Raw genomic sequence first — 15,942 nt, 5'->3', positions numbered from 1 at the left:
CTTCTGTGATTCTGTACCCGCACCCAAACCCACAGCCCATCACCCACCTTGGGCTGGCAAAAGAACCCAAGTGGCTTTGGGAAGACTGACCTGACAGCAGTCGAACCCACAAGCAAACCCCACCACTTTCATGGAATCACAGAATGTTTTGGGTTGGAGGGGGGCTTGAACTTAAAAATTAGATTCTTGGGAGTTTCAAACCACCACAAAGGTCTTCTAGTTCCAACCTCCCTGCCATGGGCAGGGACACCTTCCACTAGACAAGTTTGATCAGAGCCTCATCCAAGCTGGCTTTGATTTTCCATTTTTAGAGGTTGTAGCACCAGAAGACGAGCACGGTGGCAGGTCTTTGCCAGCAGAGAGCGGGAACATCAGTGTTCAGGCAGGGCTGGCCCTAGTCCACTGAGCCCAGAGGCTGGGGAGGTGAGAGGAAGGCAATGGGAATCAATTCAAGTAAATCCGTGAGGATCCCAGATCCACCATGTTTCCAGGAGGAACTCAGGGACACCTTTATTTTAGCTGAAGAAACCATGCTGTTTCGCATCTAACACATCACAAAACAATTCCAGAAAGATTATTTTTTTAAGGTATGTTTATTTCGTAATTTTGTTTTGGACTGGGAATGTGTTGGGCTTTTTATTTCTTTTTATTTTTCTTTTTATCCTGGGTCAGTAACAAATTTTGGTTTAATGCAGGAACATTTCTTGTACCTAAGACAAGAAAAAATTTTGAAATAAGTCTTTTTCATCCCAAACACTATAGAGTTCAGCCTTCACACAGACCTCTACTTAGTCACAGTTCTACCTTCAGCAAATTAAAATATTTATTTAAATAGCCAGATTCATGTGCATTATGAATGTAGTGCAGAAAAAGGAATGAGCACTAATTTTAACAATGACATTGCTTTAAAAAAATGAATTCATAATACTAAAAAGTCACATAGAAATTATTTAGAGTCCTGGAAAGCACATGTTTCCTTTAAAAATTGACATAAAAAGGTAATAAAAGAAAAATACGTTTCTAAGAAGTAAAAGGTCAGCTTTTTGTGTAGCTTTCCTGGAATTGAAGTACCACCTCACTGATTCTAAAGGTCGCAGAAGAAAGTTTCTGGAATTTGGGAGGAAATCAGACACTCAAGCATCTTTAACCTTTTTTCATAACAACAGCAGATGGAGTGTCTGTGATTTTCATGGTCTGTTTGAGTAGACTACAGGTGTGAAGAAACAAACTTTGCCAAGAAAGCAGCACAAAGTGAGATTCCTGAGATCTCCAGCTTTTTATACCAAGTTGTCCCTTTCTGTATTATTTTGTGCCCACACCTTCTCTTTTACCTTGTGCCCTGCTCCCCTGCCTCCCTTGCTTCGCATGCTCCCATTCCCTTGCTTTCTCAAGCTCCTGCCCCTAAAGCCCACACCCAGCACCCCAGAGTGTAATAATTGGTGCCTGTCTCATTGTTCCCAAACCTTTGGCAAAACTGGGTCTAGTCTCAGTCCTCAAAAAGAGAGAGAAGGTTGGATGGGATTTTTCTGGGGTTTCTCATGCTCCCACTGACCCCCCACATGCATCTCGTGCTTGATCTCTTCCCTTCCTCAGGTTTTTAAAGCTGCTACTCTGGTTGAACTGAATCAATAGCTCTTTGTTTTCCAGGTGCTCATAAAGAAGTCACTTGGTAAAAAAACAAACAAAAAAACCACTGTGGTTTGGGAAAGGTTACTTTTTAAAAAAATATATAAAATAGATAAATTAAACATGAGAATGCTTGCAAGATATCCAGGGACCATCAGATGTTCCATCAGCTCTTCTGATGTGGCCTCGTTGACTTTTTCCGCAAGTATGAGATCCCTGCTTCGATGTAGCTGTTGTGTCGAGTCATTTATTGACTTAATCTCCTGAAACTTTCTCCCTGTGGGTGTCACTGTGAGAGGAAACTATTTAACTACTAAATAAAAGTTATACTCGTAGGTTACTGAAGCCTACCTAACTGGAAGGTAGAGCAAGTTTAGTTTCAGATGCATGTTACAGTTTACAAAACACAAAATAATGGGTGTTTCATTTCAGAGCCTTTTATAAGAAAAGCACTTAGATTTTCAAATGTCAGACATATAAAGAATAGTAATTATTTTTGTCATCAGTCTTGATCTGACCTTTTGGGAGAATAAATGCACTAGATTAAAAAAAAATAAAATAAATGAAAAACCGAACCATAAACAGTCACTTTTCTTAAGTGATTAATTCCTAAAAGTTCTGTCAGTCCCAGGAAGGACAGCTTAAGGTAGTTCACCAGAATATCCCAGTTGGTTTTTGAGATAATTCTGGATTTTCAAGAGTATTCAAAAAACGGCTAATGCAAGTCCCTCCCTGTATTCACAGTGAGCCTCTAGTTATGTACTGAATGTTTGGATATCACTTAAATTCTTCTGTAAACCTTTAACTGAGAAGTGATACACGTATCATCTGACAGTCTCCAGCCCTGATAAATATGCTTCTCCTGCCTTTGCACACGCAAAACTTTATATAGATTTTTTTTTGAAGATCTAGAGGTAAAGTGGAAATCAATGTGCAATCACCAGTATCGTTTCCCAGAAACTATATTGCAAAAGTGACATTGACTCCTGTACTGCAGAACTTTTTCCAAACCTAGGAGAAACATGGTTTCTGGTTTAAGGGTGGGAAAAACTGAACACCTGGCTGAAAAGGACTTTGGAAGAGTGCAAAGAAAGAAGAAAACAGGAAAAGCCAGTGAAGGCTGGCCTGGCTTGGAACTGCAAAATGATAGCCCAAATGAGAGCTTAAAGGTGACAAAAGGACGTCAGACTGTATTTTGGTTGTAAGTCATTGTTGCAATTCCTCAGTATGAAATAAAGCAAGTGTAGGACTGTGTAATAATTTGACTTGTGTCAGCATTGGAATGACCTCCTCAGTTTCCAGGCTGTTATTCTGAAATCTTTTCCTCAGGAAAATAGTCCTAATTTACATGTACATCACCAGCAAATCTTTATTCACATAAACAACACCTGTTCTCATCTCCTTCTGCTTTTTCCTATTCCATTTGAATTCCAAATAGTAAAAAGTCAGTGGAGTTTTACAGCTGCTGAATCAGTCATGGAAATGCCTGCATTGATAAAAATCTGTAGTATAACATAATAATAATAATAATAAAGAGGGTAGGATCTAAGAGCTCAATTTGACATATAATTGAAAATTCTAGAAAAAGAAAATATATCTCACTGTTTTTACATTGAGACAGTGACATGTTAGCCTAAACCTGAGCCCCATGACAAAATTCCCTTCTGGACCAGTAAGCTTTAGCATCAAGAACAATTGACAATAAAAGGGCAGTTAAAGCATTTGGTACATTAAGTTTATTTGTGGTTGGTGCCATGGAGACAGCGGGTTGATTTTCACCTTGACCAGTCTTATTTCCTCCGCCCCCAGCAGCACCTGTTTCCTACGAACTGATTATTCCGAAACATAGATGCACACCCAAAACCCTTTTTATTTTTTCATGTATTTATTAACAGCAGTATTGTTTTTACGGTGACCACGGTAACCTTCGCCTGGTGCCCTGGGTTGGGCTGAGGGAGGGGCCGCTCCTCCCCCCTCTGCATCCGGGTCTCTCGGCGCGGCCGTTGGGAGCGTTCAAACCCCCCGCCAGCCAATCAGCGCACAGCGTGTCTCTGCCCCGCCCACTCACCGACCTGCGCTCGGTACCGCAACAAGCGCTGCCCGTCTGCCTGGCAACCTCCCACCACCAATGGGAGCGCGCCCAGTGTGAGCGGCAGGTGCAACGCCCAATCTGAGAGGGAGAGCTGCCCGAAAAGGGAGGGGAGGAGGCGGGACATGTCGCGGAGCTGGCGAATGAGATGGCGGCTTACAGAGGGGCGGGGGGACCGACAGCCAATGGGTGGCGCCGCGAGTGCGGCGGCTCGCTTTTTGAATTGGCGGCGGCCGCTCATGGCGGACTGCAGCGGGCGGTGCCGGCGGTGAGCTCGAACCCGAGCCCGGTGTGGGGGGCAGCGGTGGGTGCAGGCGGCCCGGGCAGGGCCGGTGTCCCGGGCACCTGTGAGGCCTCGGAGTCCCGGCGCCGCTCCGAAGCCCCTCAGGAGGTTCCCCGCGGGCGGAGCGGAGGCCCGGGCCCGCCGGCACCTGCCGTGAGAGCGGCTCGGGCACCTCCTGGGCGGCTCCTCGGGAGGGAAAGGGCAGCTTGGGAGGTGTTCAATGTCCTGTTTTTGCTTTAACAAACGAGTTTTGGTGAGCGGGTGTTGTGTGGCCTTCAGGCTTCCCACAGGTTGTTGGGCGATGGTTTCTGTGCGATGCTGTGAGAACATTTCGTCTGCCTGCGTCCTGTAGTGATGGCGTTCTGACTTTCGCTCTTCAAGTGAAGGAAAACTGTTGTGTTCGTGTCTCTGTGTGCTGTTTTTTCTCCTCTGTGTCCTGGCACCTTCAGTCCTTAATTTTAGTGACCAGTGTAATGTTATTAGTTATTATGCAACCATTAAAACAAGGAGTATTTTTAAAAGTACACCCAGAGGGAACCTCATAAATAAATTGGAAAAGCCATAAAGAAAATCACTGCGCAGCCCAAAATATGGGCTTATCCCAAAGATACAATGAAGTTCTCTGTAAGTTTGTATACATGTTATTTGATATAACAATAACAGCATGACAGGAACTATACTGATGTGTCAGACTTTTAAGTAATAATCCCTAGGATTTAAGTTTAATTGTAGCCTTAACTGGAGTGTTTGTTTTTGTCTGAGTTCATATAACTCTTCTGTTGGTAATCATTATTAACAATATGGTTTGAATCTTCCAAGATTATGTGTCCCTTTGCCCTTACTGCCAGAGATGTATTTGTACAACAGTTCCTGGTGGTAACATTATAACCTGGACAGGTGATCCTAAAAGACTTTATGGTTAAGGTTGCTTTTTCCTCTTGCTCTGTCTTAAGCTGTTCTGAGATAAACGAGGTGGGTGACTGAGACTTAATTAAGGAAACTTAATTCCTTGGAGCCTGCACAGCTGTGTGGGACCTCGAAATTGAAGCTAAGATGGCAAATTTGATACCGAATTTGTCTAGAATTATGATAGATTTGTAGTGTTGACTTATTACTCATCACTGTATTAAGAACTTACTGGTGTTATGAAGACATGAATCCTTTCCAAGAGTCCCAAATGTGATCTCCTACACTCTGGAAGACTTTTTACTATATTGCCATTATGTTAAAATACCCATTGTTTTTTTTTTCGGTCTTCTGACTTACTTTGCTGTGTAATAGAATGGTCATTACACAACTTGAAAAATAGCATGTGCTGTTCTCCAGGGGTTTTCCTACCTCAAGAGTCCTCTTTCAGGCAGTGCTTTAATGTAGCATTTAGGTGGTTGCTGTGTTGCAACTTCAATTACAGTGCTACAAAGGGTTATTGTGCGACAGCAGTTCAGCTGCAGTTGCTGGTGTGGATAGCCTGTGATATCACTGTGCAAATATTGAAATCTAGGTATGTGATGAATCACAGGAAATGCAGCCTGTTGGCTTCACGTGCCAGAGAAAATGTGCTGCATGTTGGGCAGGTCTCTTAGAGCAAACTCTCTGGTACAAGATTCAGGTGGGTACCTGCACAAAATGTGAGAGGATTAAGAATTCTGCCTTTTCGGTGTGTGACAGGTTTGATAGGCGGGGAGAGCACAGATACTTTGTGTCTGTGAAAAGCTTCTTTATCTGACAATGGACACTTCTACTATATTACAGTTAATGTAGAACAATAAACTAGACCATACAGATAGACATGTATATGCTTATTAACTTTGTAGAGACTCTCATGCATTTTTAATTTTTCTGTGAGTAAATAGTGCTGTTTTACTCTCTGGGTGCTCTTTTTTACCTGCAGTGTCTCTGGCCAGTTCACCCAAAAAATCAAATTTTAGCAAGATGCTTTGCCTGCCTTAATTCTTCTGCTAATGTTTCTTTTCAGCAATGCTAATCTTGGTCTCAGCTTTAGCTTACAATAGTTTGTCACTGAAGGGAACAAATGCTTTTATTTTGTTGATGCTTTGTGGTTAAACGTTTTTAAATGAACACTAGTTAATGCTTCCCTGCTGTTTAGATCTGAAGTTACTCTGCAGCTCTCTGTGCAAATGAATTACAGAACCATTTCTGTAGCAGATGTGTTGTCGGTCCTTTATCAACTGTGTGGCTTCTGATGCTCTTTCAGAATTTCTCTATCAGTGTAAGTGGGAGTTCAGTAAGAGTCTGAATGTTTTGTTTTCTGAGGTCACTTCCAACTGCCTGAGTAATAGGACTCTTATTAATGAGCTTTTTGCAGTTTTAACTCAGTTTAGCCCCTCTGCCTTCCAGCTGTTGAAGAGAGAAGCAAGACATAATCATGGCTGACAACAGCACGCTGGTGTCTGAGACTGGGAGGAGCCTCTTGGCTGATTCTTCTGTTCTTGATTCAAAAATTATAGAAACCTCCAAGGACAATGTGTTTCCTGGGTCTGTTTTGGATGTTGAAGGTAATGGGGGAAGCTTATTTTAAGACTGTAATGATTGATTACTTTGTAGGTATTTTGTAGTTTTGAAAAACCAAAAGGACTTTGCTGAGCTCCAGAATTGTAGAGTAGCCAGAAGGGTGCTGATCTGGTATCCTTTCATCAACAAAGGGACTGTCTTATTTATTTAACTCATCTTATAAAAATTTAGGGTTACAGCCCAAATCAAGTGAATTTTCTGGCTGTTGAGCAGAAAGCTGTCAGTTCCATTTGATGCCTCTTCTGTGGAATAAATCATTCCAGGTGGCATTTTGACACCAGTGTTTGGAAACTAGAGCTGCTCTGTTGTGTACAGGTAGACAGATTAATAGGTATTATGAGGTAGACAGAGAGATTAATAGTCCTGAGCCTGAAATGAATTCAAAAGCAATTCTTGAAATTAATAAACAACAGATATTTTTGTTTTCCTACAATGTAGTAGCCAAAATTTAGTGGAAGTTTTTTGGTGCAAATGACATGGAGGCAACACTTGTCCCTTCCTTCTAATATTTTGAAGGCTTGTTAATACATGGAGACAAAGAACAAAGATACCAGCTATCTGTTTTCCAGCAAGTCTTGGTATCTAATTCTGCTGGAAGCATTAAGTCAGTAAGTTTTTGGGTTTGACTGTAAGGTAACTGGATGTAGATTACAGGATATTGTTTTGCCTCATACTAGAAAATTTAGGCTGTAAGTCAATTGGGTGTGCCTTAATTAAAGGACACACTTCTTGAGGTAACACTTATTGTCAGGCTTGTTCCTGATAAGTAAAGTATCTTGACAGGATGCTGGCTGCCTGTATTCTTCTATATGTTATTGCTTGGTTTAGAATTAACATGGATTTTTCTATTAAACACAAATATTACTCTTGTTTCTCTATAAACAGAAGAAATGCCTCAAATAGAAACAAGAGTGGTTTTGGTTCAGGAAGCAGGGAAATGTGAGGAGCTTCTGAAAGCCTTGGAGGTATGTGGGTCTGAGATAAAACAGTTGCTGGAATGACATGTCATGCCTTTAGACTTGTGGTAACCAGTTTGCTTCTGTACTAAATTCTCCTCTTCCACAGAGCATTAAGATAATGGAAGTACCTGTAATAAAGATAAAGAAAACTAGTCCTGATAAATCAGAAGAAAAATTAATAAAAAGTATTATCCATATGGTATGTCATGCAATTAAGCACATGTAATTGCATGCAGCATGTTCACTGGGACTGAAGTGTGCACACGCTTTAATTTGGGCACAATGGTCACAATAATTGCTAATGTTTCTCACGGTGTCACAGCACATTTTTATAAACGTTTTCTTAAATATGGAGATAATACCTGCAGCTCTTACCTAGTGGTGTTTTTTAACAGGGGGATAGAACTATCCATGGAGACATCCAACTGCATGCTCTTATTCAGCCTATACATAAGTTTTTGCTATGAACTGACTTTGTAATTGTCAATTGACTTCTCTTTCAATTGAAAGCTGCATTTAAACTGAAGTACAAGAAATGCTTCTCCATCTCTTGATGTGAAAAACATTAAAAAAAAATTTAACTATTGACTGAAATTGGAATGGACTAAATTTTTAGACTCCTTAAAATACCAAGCAGTGAACAAAATCTATTTCCATTCTGCTGGTGTTCTGCAGTGCAAAGCTTGCTGTTGCAAGTTGGGTGCTACTTTTTAGTAGCATCCCAAAGTACCTTAAGCTGTTCTGACAGTCTGAAATTTCATTTATCTTTTGAGCTTAGGGATTTTCTTTCTATCTGGCTATTTCCAATCCTATATTATCAATGTGAACTGATACATAAACTACTAAAGCAACAGGAATTGCTTTAAGACATTCAATCTTAAAGCATTCAGCAGTTCATAGCTATTCTTATGCTAGAGATATTCTTATGCATAATATTCTTGTGCATTCAGCTTTCACAAATCCTGAGTCTGCTTCTGAAATCTGAATCATACATTTTTCTAATGGGCTGAAGTAAAAATCATTTGAATTTTGACACTAGTGCAAGTCTGCTGCCTGAATAATGCTTTCCTTTTCATCCCTGTACATTAAGGAAATTAAAGTGCCCTACATAAAGACAGACACAATAGAAGAGCTTGGAGATTCTGATTCCCCAGAGTTTGAGACTGTCTTCGTTGTATCAGACTTCCAAGATTCCATCTTTCCCAACCTTTGCAAAGCCGACTGCCGTGTCATTGGACCGCCGGTCGTATTGCACTGTGCACAGAAGGGAGAGGTATGTGCTGGCTGGTGAAATCAACTGAGTGTTCTCTGCTGCTGTGAGGTCTAAATATTAAGTGTTCAAAATAAAATCTCTCTTTTCTAATCAATCACAAACATTCCTAGTGAGAGAATTTTAAGAGAAAACAAGTTTCCTATACTGTGTTAGAATATTTCATGTAGCGAGTAAGCACTGGCAGACAGTAAGGCTGCAGCTACTGCAGCAGTTGTGGGAGTTGTTGACCACCAGTTGGGATTGTGCTATTAGGAAAGGCAGCATACAAGTGATTCTCCAGCAGACACTGTATATTTGCAAAAGCTGTCACATAGAGCAGATGGACTGGGGAGGAAATAAAAGGATGGAATGCTACCTGTGGAACTTGGGGATGCTCTAGTTAATTTATCAGAACACTGACAGACCTGGAGCTGAGGTATAACTGAACACTTGGACTAGTGTCTGGTGCATTTTTAATGCTAGAAATAACAGTACTGTATTAAAGGTAATGTGAAAACTTTAAAGGGAGCAGTATGCTGTTGACTAATAAGCTTACTTTTTATTTCAGCCTTTACCTTTCTCCTGTCGTCCACTGTACTGTGCGAGTATGTTGAACTTGGTACTGTGCTTTACAGGATTCAGAAAGAAAGAAGAATTAGTAAGACTCTTTTTTTTTTTCCTTTGATTTGGTAAAACTATATATCAAGTTTCTTTTCAAAATACTCTTCTGTTCTGTCACCCATAGGGTAAACCCTGACTTGAGCTTGTAGGGGGGGAATATGGCTCCATGTCTTTGCTTAGGGTAAAGAAAATCCCAAAACAGAAGCCTATGCTTGGTGTTAGTCAATTCTTGATCAAATTTAACTAACCCTAAATCAATGAGGGAAACATGCTTCAAATCTATTATGTGTGAAAAGGTGAAGGCATTATGTGTGATGATCCTGAAAGTACTGGTGGCTTGGACAGTCTTCTTCAAACAACATAGTGAGGCTATATTAAATGTTGAAATAAAAAGAGATGTTAATAGTTCTTTTGACATATCAACTGTATCTTATCCTGCACAAGTTGTGAACAAGTTGTTTTAAGAACAGATCAGACATTTAATGTAACCTTCTGTAACTTGCTTTGTAAACTGCTTTTTATGCTGCTCTCACTCTTCAAAAAATACTCAAAAACTTTCATCTTTATTTTTCAGGTTAAGCTGGTGACCTTGGTTCATCATATGGGTGGAATTATTCGAAGGGACTTCAGCTCAAAAGTTACACACCTGGTGGCGAACTCGACACATGGAGACAAATTCAGAGTATGTAAGCTTGAGTTCATGGAAACTTTTGGAATTTGACTATTGTAGACTGAGTTTGTTAATTATACTTCAGCTCCTCAGCTGCTGTTTTTTCCTGTACTAACAGCAATAACTTGTAATGGTGAGTTGATCTCCATCTGGTGTTGAGCTTTGGCATATTTTTCTCTCTGTTGGAGATCTAAATGACATAAATTGCCTGAATGCACAGGTTTGGAAATAGACAAGTATCATAAATAACAAGATTCAAAATGTTTAACTACTGATGTTACCAGTACTTAAAACACTGAGGAACAAGTGTTTATGTATCAACGTGTCTGTTTTTTTGTCTGTCCAAACAATAAACTTCAAGGTAACTTGCAATAAACTTTACTACTAACTTTTTTTAAAATTGGTTTTTAACTCATGGATAAGGACTCAAGTCTTCTTTTATGTATAAATAGACATGAGTGTGCTTTTTCTGGTATGAAAAGGGACTCCTTCAGGACATGTATGTTTGGTTTAGAAGAAAATAAATTTTAATATGTTTTTGTAGTGTCTGACTCTTGCCTCTCCCTTGTTTGAATTGTTAGGAGGCTGTTGCTTTTTTTCTAGTTTCTTTTTAAACTTCCTGTTGGAAGAGAAGTCCTACTTTCTGTTCAAACACTCTTTTCTGCCAACTCAAAGGGAAAAAAGTGTGAAAACTCTCCAATCTCTCAGTCATGACAGTTACCTTTGGAAGAGTCGCTTTCTCTTTGATAAAGCAGGCTGGGATGTTTGTCTTCATACAGAGTATCAAAAGCAGAAAAGAGATCCCATATTCCCCTGGAACAGAGATTTGATTTTGTGTTTTTGTGAGTGATGAAGGATATCAGACTAACAAAATGGTGCACTTTTGAGTAAGTGTCAAAAGAGCTATTGATCTGATCTCTTACTCTGTGAATTCATACATTCTAGCTCTGAGGAGTGCAGTTGGATATAATTCTTGAAGGAGTATATTCACTTTTTGCAGTATCTGTCTTGAAAAGTAAAAGGAAGGTTACAAATTTTTCTTGACATGGGAAAGATTTAAATGGAAATACTTGGTACAACTTATGCTTTTCCTGTTTTGTAGATTGCTGTAAGCCTTGGTGTTCCTATCATGAAAACTGAGTGGATTTATAAGGCCTGGGAGAAAAGAAATGAAATGTAGGTGTTTCTTTTCCTTCAGCCTTCACCTTGCATCCTGTTCACCTGCAGTGTGTGAGCTTCTGCTTAAATAGTGCCATAGCACTGATTTAGTGACTTCTTTGTGCATCCTTTTTCTTTCAGTGATTTCTGTGCGGCCGATGATGACTTCAGAAGTCGGTTCAAGGTTCCTCCCTTCCAAGATTGCATGTTAAGTTTCCTGGGATTCTCTGATGATGAGAAAGCTAACATGGAAGAAATGACAGAAATGCAAGGTTGTTTATGAAAATTGACCTGTGTGAAGAATGGGGTGGAGTTTATGATAATGATAGGTGCCACAGAACTATCAAGTGAGATACTAACTTGTAACAATAATATTTTTGCTCTTGCTAACTTGCCTTTTTTTTTTTTTTTAATCTAGGAGGACATTATTTACCTGTTGGTGATGAAAGATGTACACACTTAGTGGTTGAAGAAAGTACAGTAAAAGATCTTCCATTTGAACCTTTAGGAAAACTTTATGTTGTAAAGCAAGAGGTTAGTGCTGGAAATTCTCAAAAGAATCCTGCTGTGTAGTACTTTATGTGGTAAATGCAGACAAGTGGCTTATTCTAAAAAAATAACTCTTGTACCAACTGTGTTACTATTATATACTATTTTGAATATTTTAAACTTTGGGTGAAGCTCTGTAATGTGTTCTTAATGTGTGTTTTCTTTTTCCTTTAGTGGTTCTGGGGAAGCATTCAAATGGATGCCAGAGCTGGAGAGTCCATGTATTTATTTGAGAAGGTATGTTGAACTCTCCACAGTGTATTTGGTGGTAAAATTAGCATGCACGGTAGTATGTGTGGGGCCAGAGATCAGATGTTTTAGCGCAGCATTTAAGTTCCAGATAATCCATTAGAAATTTTATACATAGAATGATAATTTGGAAAAAACCTTTTTCTGCTTCCCAAAGGTGGGAAGTCAAACAAGATACTACTGTGGTTTTGAGTATAAAAAGGGGGGGGTGGGAAAACAGGCTTCACTCATTTTCCATCAGCTTCTCCTAAGAAGTTTTTTTTTTTTTTTTGTGTGTTGTGTGCTGATCTCTGCAATTAACTTGTCTTTGCACTGAGTTGAACTGGACACAGTGGATAAAACCACTAAACTGAGTTTTCTTTTACTGCAGTCAGAGAGTCCTGACTTCAAGAAGTCCGTGTCTCTGCTTTCCCTGAACACTCCAAACAGCAACCGCAAAAGGCGCCGTTTGAAGGAGACTCTTGCACAACTGACCAGGGAAACAGATGTGTCCCCGTTCCCTCCCCGGAAACGCCCCTCAGCTGAACACTCACTCTCCATTGGGTCCTTGCTGGATATTTCCAACACTCCAGAGTCGGGCGCTACCAATGGAGGTAGAGCTAAAAACTGCCATTCAGACACAGAATGTTAAAGAGCTCTTGCATACAAGCAGGAATGGTAGTGGAAGGGAAGTCTTACAGGTTTTGCTAGAGATTTGCTGAGTAATTCCAGGCTTTTGCCTTTTTGAAGTGTGCAGAAAGAATTGGAGTGAAGAGTTCAGACAGAGGCCTCTTGTCATCACAGTCAGCACATTCATATCTGAAGGAAAAGGTATAGACTTGATAAATAGGAAGTACAGTCCAGTGTTATTCCAAAATGCTTCAAATACTCTGCTGGAAGTCTGTAGCAAATAAGCAACATAGTCAGCAGTAAATAATCTAAAATACTCTCCAGTAGGATACTTGGAGGTAGGAGGACAAAGATTCTTTTCTAAAGGAACTAAAGGGAAAATTCCTGCAGAGGAATTCCTTCTAGATCTTTGAAATGTTCTGTTGAGGTAACACTATTTGTGCCAGCAAACTATCATGTTTAAAATTTCTCAGGAATATAAGTAATCAACTGGTTTTGAGTGAATAGACAAAGTTTTAATATCTCTACATGTGGTTCTTGTGGAAGAGAGGAACTGCAGAATTTTAGATTAGTCAAATACTAATACCCAAGTGTTTTTAAAAAGCCCCAGTTCCATCACAGAGAGGAAGTATCTGGAGCTACTACTGCCTTAAAAAGGCAAAATCAAATCAAATAAGACCTCTTAATGAGGCACAACCTGTAAGTAATAATTCAGAAGGAACTCAGGAAAGATCAGTCTTAGATGACACTAGCACTCTTATTATTACCCCTGGTATGGAGTTTTCTTCTAATCCAGCAGCATCAGACAGTCTCAGAATGTGGTATTTTGGAAACAACAGGTAAGGTACTTATTTCATAGTAACTGTGACAGTAATGAACTTTGATATCCGAAAAAGTCAGTATAGGTCTGTGAGCAATACATGAATAAGCATTTAAAACCTATGAACTGCTCCTTGGCTTTACCTCTTGTGTCTTTCCCCCACACATGAGATGTGTTTCATGGAAGGACTGATTTTAATAAAAGGTTTTGTGATACACACCTCATGCAAGGATGGTAGGCATCTGAGAGACAATTGTTCTCGTGACAAAGTGAAAGTAGGAAAGTGCTTTTGCACACAGTGTGTGGGTAAATAATGTTCAGCACCTAATCATCACTTCCTACGAAATGAAGTGCTAATAATAGGGTCAAGTTATTGACCTGGCCATAAATGGCTTATTAGTTTCAGTCTACTTTTGAGGAATAATATATTACTGTTGTTCTATAATTAAGCTGTAATAAAGAAAGCCATTTTCTAGCAAGAGCCCTGATAACTATAGAATAATCTATAAAATAACCTTTTAAAAAAAACAAACTTATCTTCACTTAAAAATTCTGAAACGTGTCTTTTCTTGTCTTCGAGGCTGAGCTTTTTTTAGGGACTCTATTGTAATAAATCTCTCTTTTGTTTTGGGAATATCTCTTCATCAGAAACACCAAAATCCTGTGCAAGGCCTTCCAAAAACTCAACTCCTCTTCCACTAAAGCAGTCTGCAAGATGGCAGGTTGCAAAGGAATTGTATCAGACAGAAAGTAACTATGTTGATATTCTAACAACAATCATTCAGGTAAGCTGGTTTTAAAACAAGTCCACGTCAATTGTGATAAGACATCCAGTGTTCATATCAATTAGTGTTTTCAACTTGTGATCTCCAGGCTTTTGAGGGGGGAGCTTGGATGCATCAAAGGTTCATAGAAAAATGACAATGTAAACAGTCTCATGTAATTTTTCAAACATAAAAATGTTTAGTGTCTGTTAATAATAGGAGTTGGAAAATGCAATTTCTAATCTGGCATCTGCAGTGGAATTGCAATTTGTATGGAAATTGCAAGTGTTGGGAAAATAGGATCTTCACAACTCAGATATTTTAGATATTAGTGAATAGAGACAGATGGCGGGGGGAAAACCTTTTTTTAAAATTATTTCAAGAAGGGCATAATAGCAAACAGCTTACAGGAAGAGCTTAATTTCTTGAAAGTTTATTTTCATTGCAGCTGATTATCTGCTTAAAGAATGAGCCAAGATGTGTGTGAGTAGAAAAGGAGATGAAAGGGGCTTATGCTGTAGCAATATATCAAACTAGATGTTTGTATCTTAAAACCACTCCTCCATAACCCACTCTGGCTAAGTGGGGGCATCTCAAGCTTGTGACTGCAGGAAATTTTGATCTGGAAAGAAAACACTGTTGCTTTTATAACTTTCTAGCACAGTGTTTGGCAGTGGGGAGGGCGTTAATGTTTTTTCTCCTAATTCATCAGTTATTTCAAGTTCCGTTGGAGAAGGAAGGACAACTTGGGGGACCAATCCTTGCACAGGAAGAGATTAAGACCATATTCGGCAGCATTCCAGATATTCTTGATGTGCACACTAAAATCAAGGCAAGCTGCAACTTCTCCCCTGCAGGGGAAGCTTTCACAGAGACTTTTAATCTTTTCTGCATGTTTTCAGTTGCATCTGCTGGACAGGTGTAGATTCTACCTGGTGTTACATCCTGTTCAACCTATGGAATTACGTGCAAATCCAAAGTATTCTTTAAGTTTTAATGCTTTTTTTAAAATATCTGAAGTCTGATATTATGTAACTAATACATTCATGAGCTGGCTTCCCCTTCTCCCCATTTCAATACCTTTTTCTGTAGGAGGTTTTCTGTAACTGATACAAAACTGGTCAAAAGGCCCAGCGGTATGAAATTGTAATACGACTGACAAATGCTCAGGTACCTTTCTATTAAAGCTGTAAGCAAGGACTCTTGGAAGGATAGCTAAATCTAGGCAATTAAAAAGAAAAAAAACCCAAAGCAACAAAACAAAAATTTGGTGTTTTCCTTGGCTTTAAATATGTTTGCATAAGGAGACTTCTATTATTTGGTAGGAAATACTAATCCCTCCTTAAATGGCTTTGAGTCAATTGTCAGAAACTACCAGCCCATTAAACTGTCTTGTACTTCAACCTCTGAAAGAGTTGACCTGGTGGTACTGAGGCCTAACAAGAGCTTATTAGAATTCCCTATAAGATTGTTTTCTTGAGGGTTTCTTTATAGTTGGGTTTGGATTGCAAGTGCTCTCTGAAGCCATCTCTGGGTCCCACAATAGACTATGATGCAAATCTTCCTCAAATATGGATCCATAACATCTCTTTCAAATCGTGGCATATGTCTTTTCCTGGCTGCATTTCATGGTAGGCTTTTAAAATAGAGAGACTTGCAGACCTCCTGCAACTCAGTGGTTTGTTTGTGGGAGTTTTTTTGTTGGTTATTTTCCATCTGCTGGGATCCAGTCTGGTTACTCACACTGGGTATTGATGTTTG

At 39.5% G+C, this 15,942-nt stretch overlaps 1 protein-coding gene across 3 annotated transcripts in view; it reads left to right on the top strand.

Moving 5' to 3' along the window:
- The first annotated feature begins 250 nt into the window (after positions 1-250).
- The window catches only part of ECT2 (epithelial cell transforming 2), a 30,156-nt gene continuing 14,464 nt past the window's right edge, over positions 251-15,942 (top strand). Inside the window, exons 1-14 of one of the 3 annotated variants that reach the window (XM_027724659.2) lie at positions 3,856-3,983; positions 6,357-6,514; positions 7,416-7,495; positions 7,596-7,688; positions 8,580-8,762; positions 9,310-9,399; positions 9,937-10,044; positions 11,135-11,208; positions 11,332-11,462; positions 11,609-11,724; positions 11,914-11,976; positions 12,359-12,581; positions 14,066-14,202; positions 14,894-15,013. In XM_027724659.2, coding sequence (XP_027580460.1) covers positions 6,385-6,514; positions 7,416-7,495; positions 7,596-7,688; positions 8,580-8,762; positions 9,310-9,399; positions 9,937-10,044; positions 11,135-11,208; positions 11,332-11,462; positions 11,609-11,724; positions 11,914-11,976; positions 12,359-12,581; positions 14,066-14,202; positions 14,894-15,013 — 1,548 coding nt within the window. In that variant the 5' untranslated portion in view covers positions 3,856-3,983; positions 6,357-6,384. Of the gene's footprint in view, positions 588-3,855; positions 3,984-6,356; positions 6,515-7,415; positions 7,496-7,595; positions 7,689-8,579; positions 8,763-9,309; positions 9,400-9,936; positions 10,045-11,134; positions 11,209-11,331; positions 11,463-11,608; positions 11,725-11,913; positions 11,977-12,358; positions 12,582-14,065; positions 14,203-14,893; positions 15,014-15,942 lie in introns of those variants that run through there. The other 2 variants (XM_039378172.1, XM_027724655.2) reach the window with 2 other exon arrangements.

Source organism: Pipra filicauda, unplaced genomic scaffold (genome assembly GCF_003945595.2).
Source record: "Pipra filicauda isolate LSUMZ 115617 unplaced genomic scaffold, ASM394559v2 scaffold9_size5747161_pilon, whole genome shotgun sequence".
Classification (NCBI taxonomy): domain Eukaryota; kingdom Metazoa; phylum Chordata; class Aves; order Passeriformes; family Pipridae; genus Pipra; species Pipra filicauda.
Note: the sequence above shows the minus strand (reverse complement) of the source record. Positions and strands in the feature narration are given on the sequence as shown.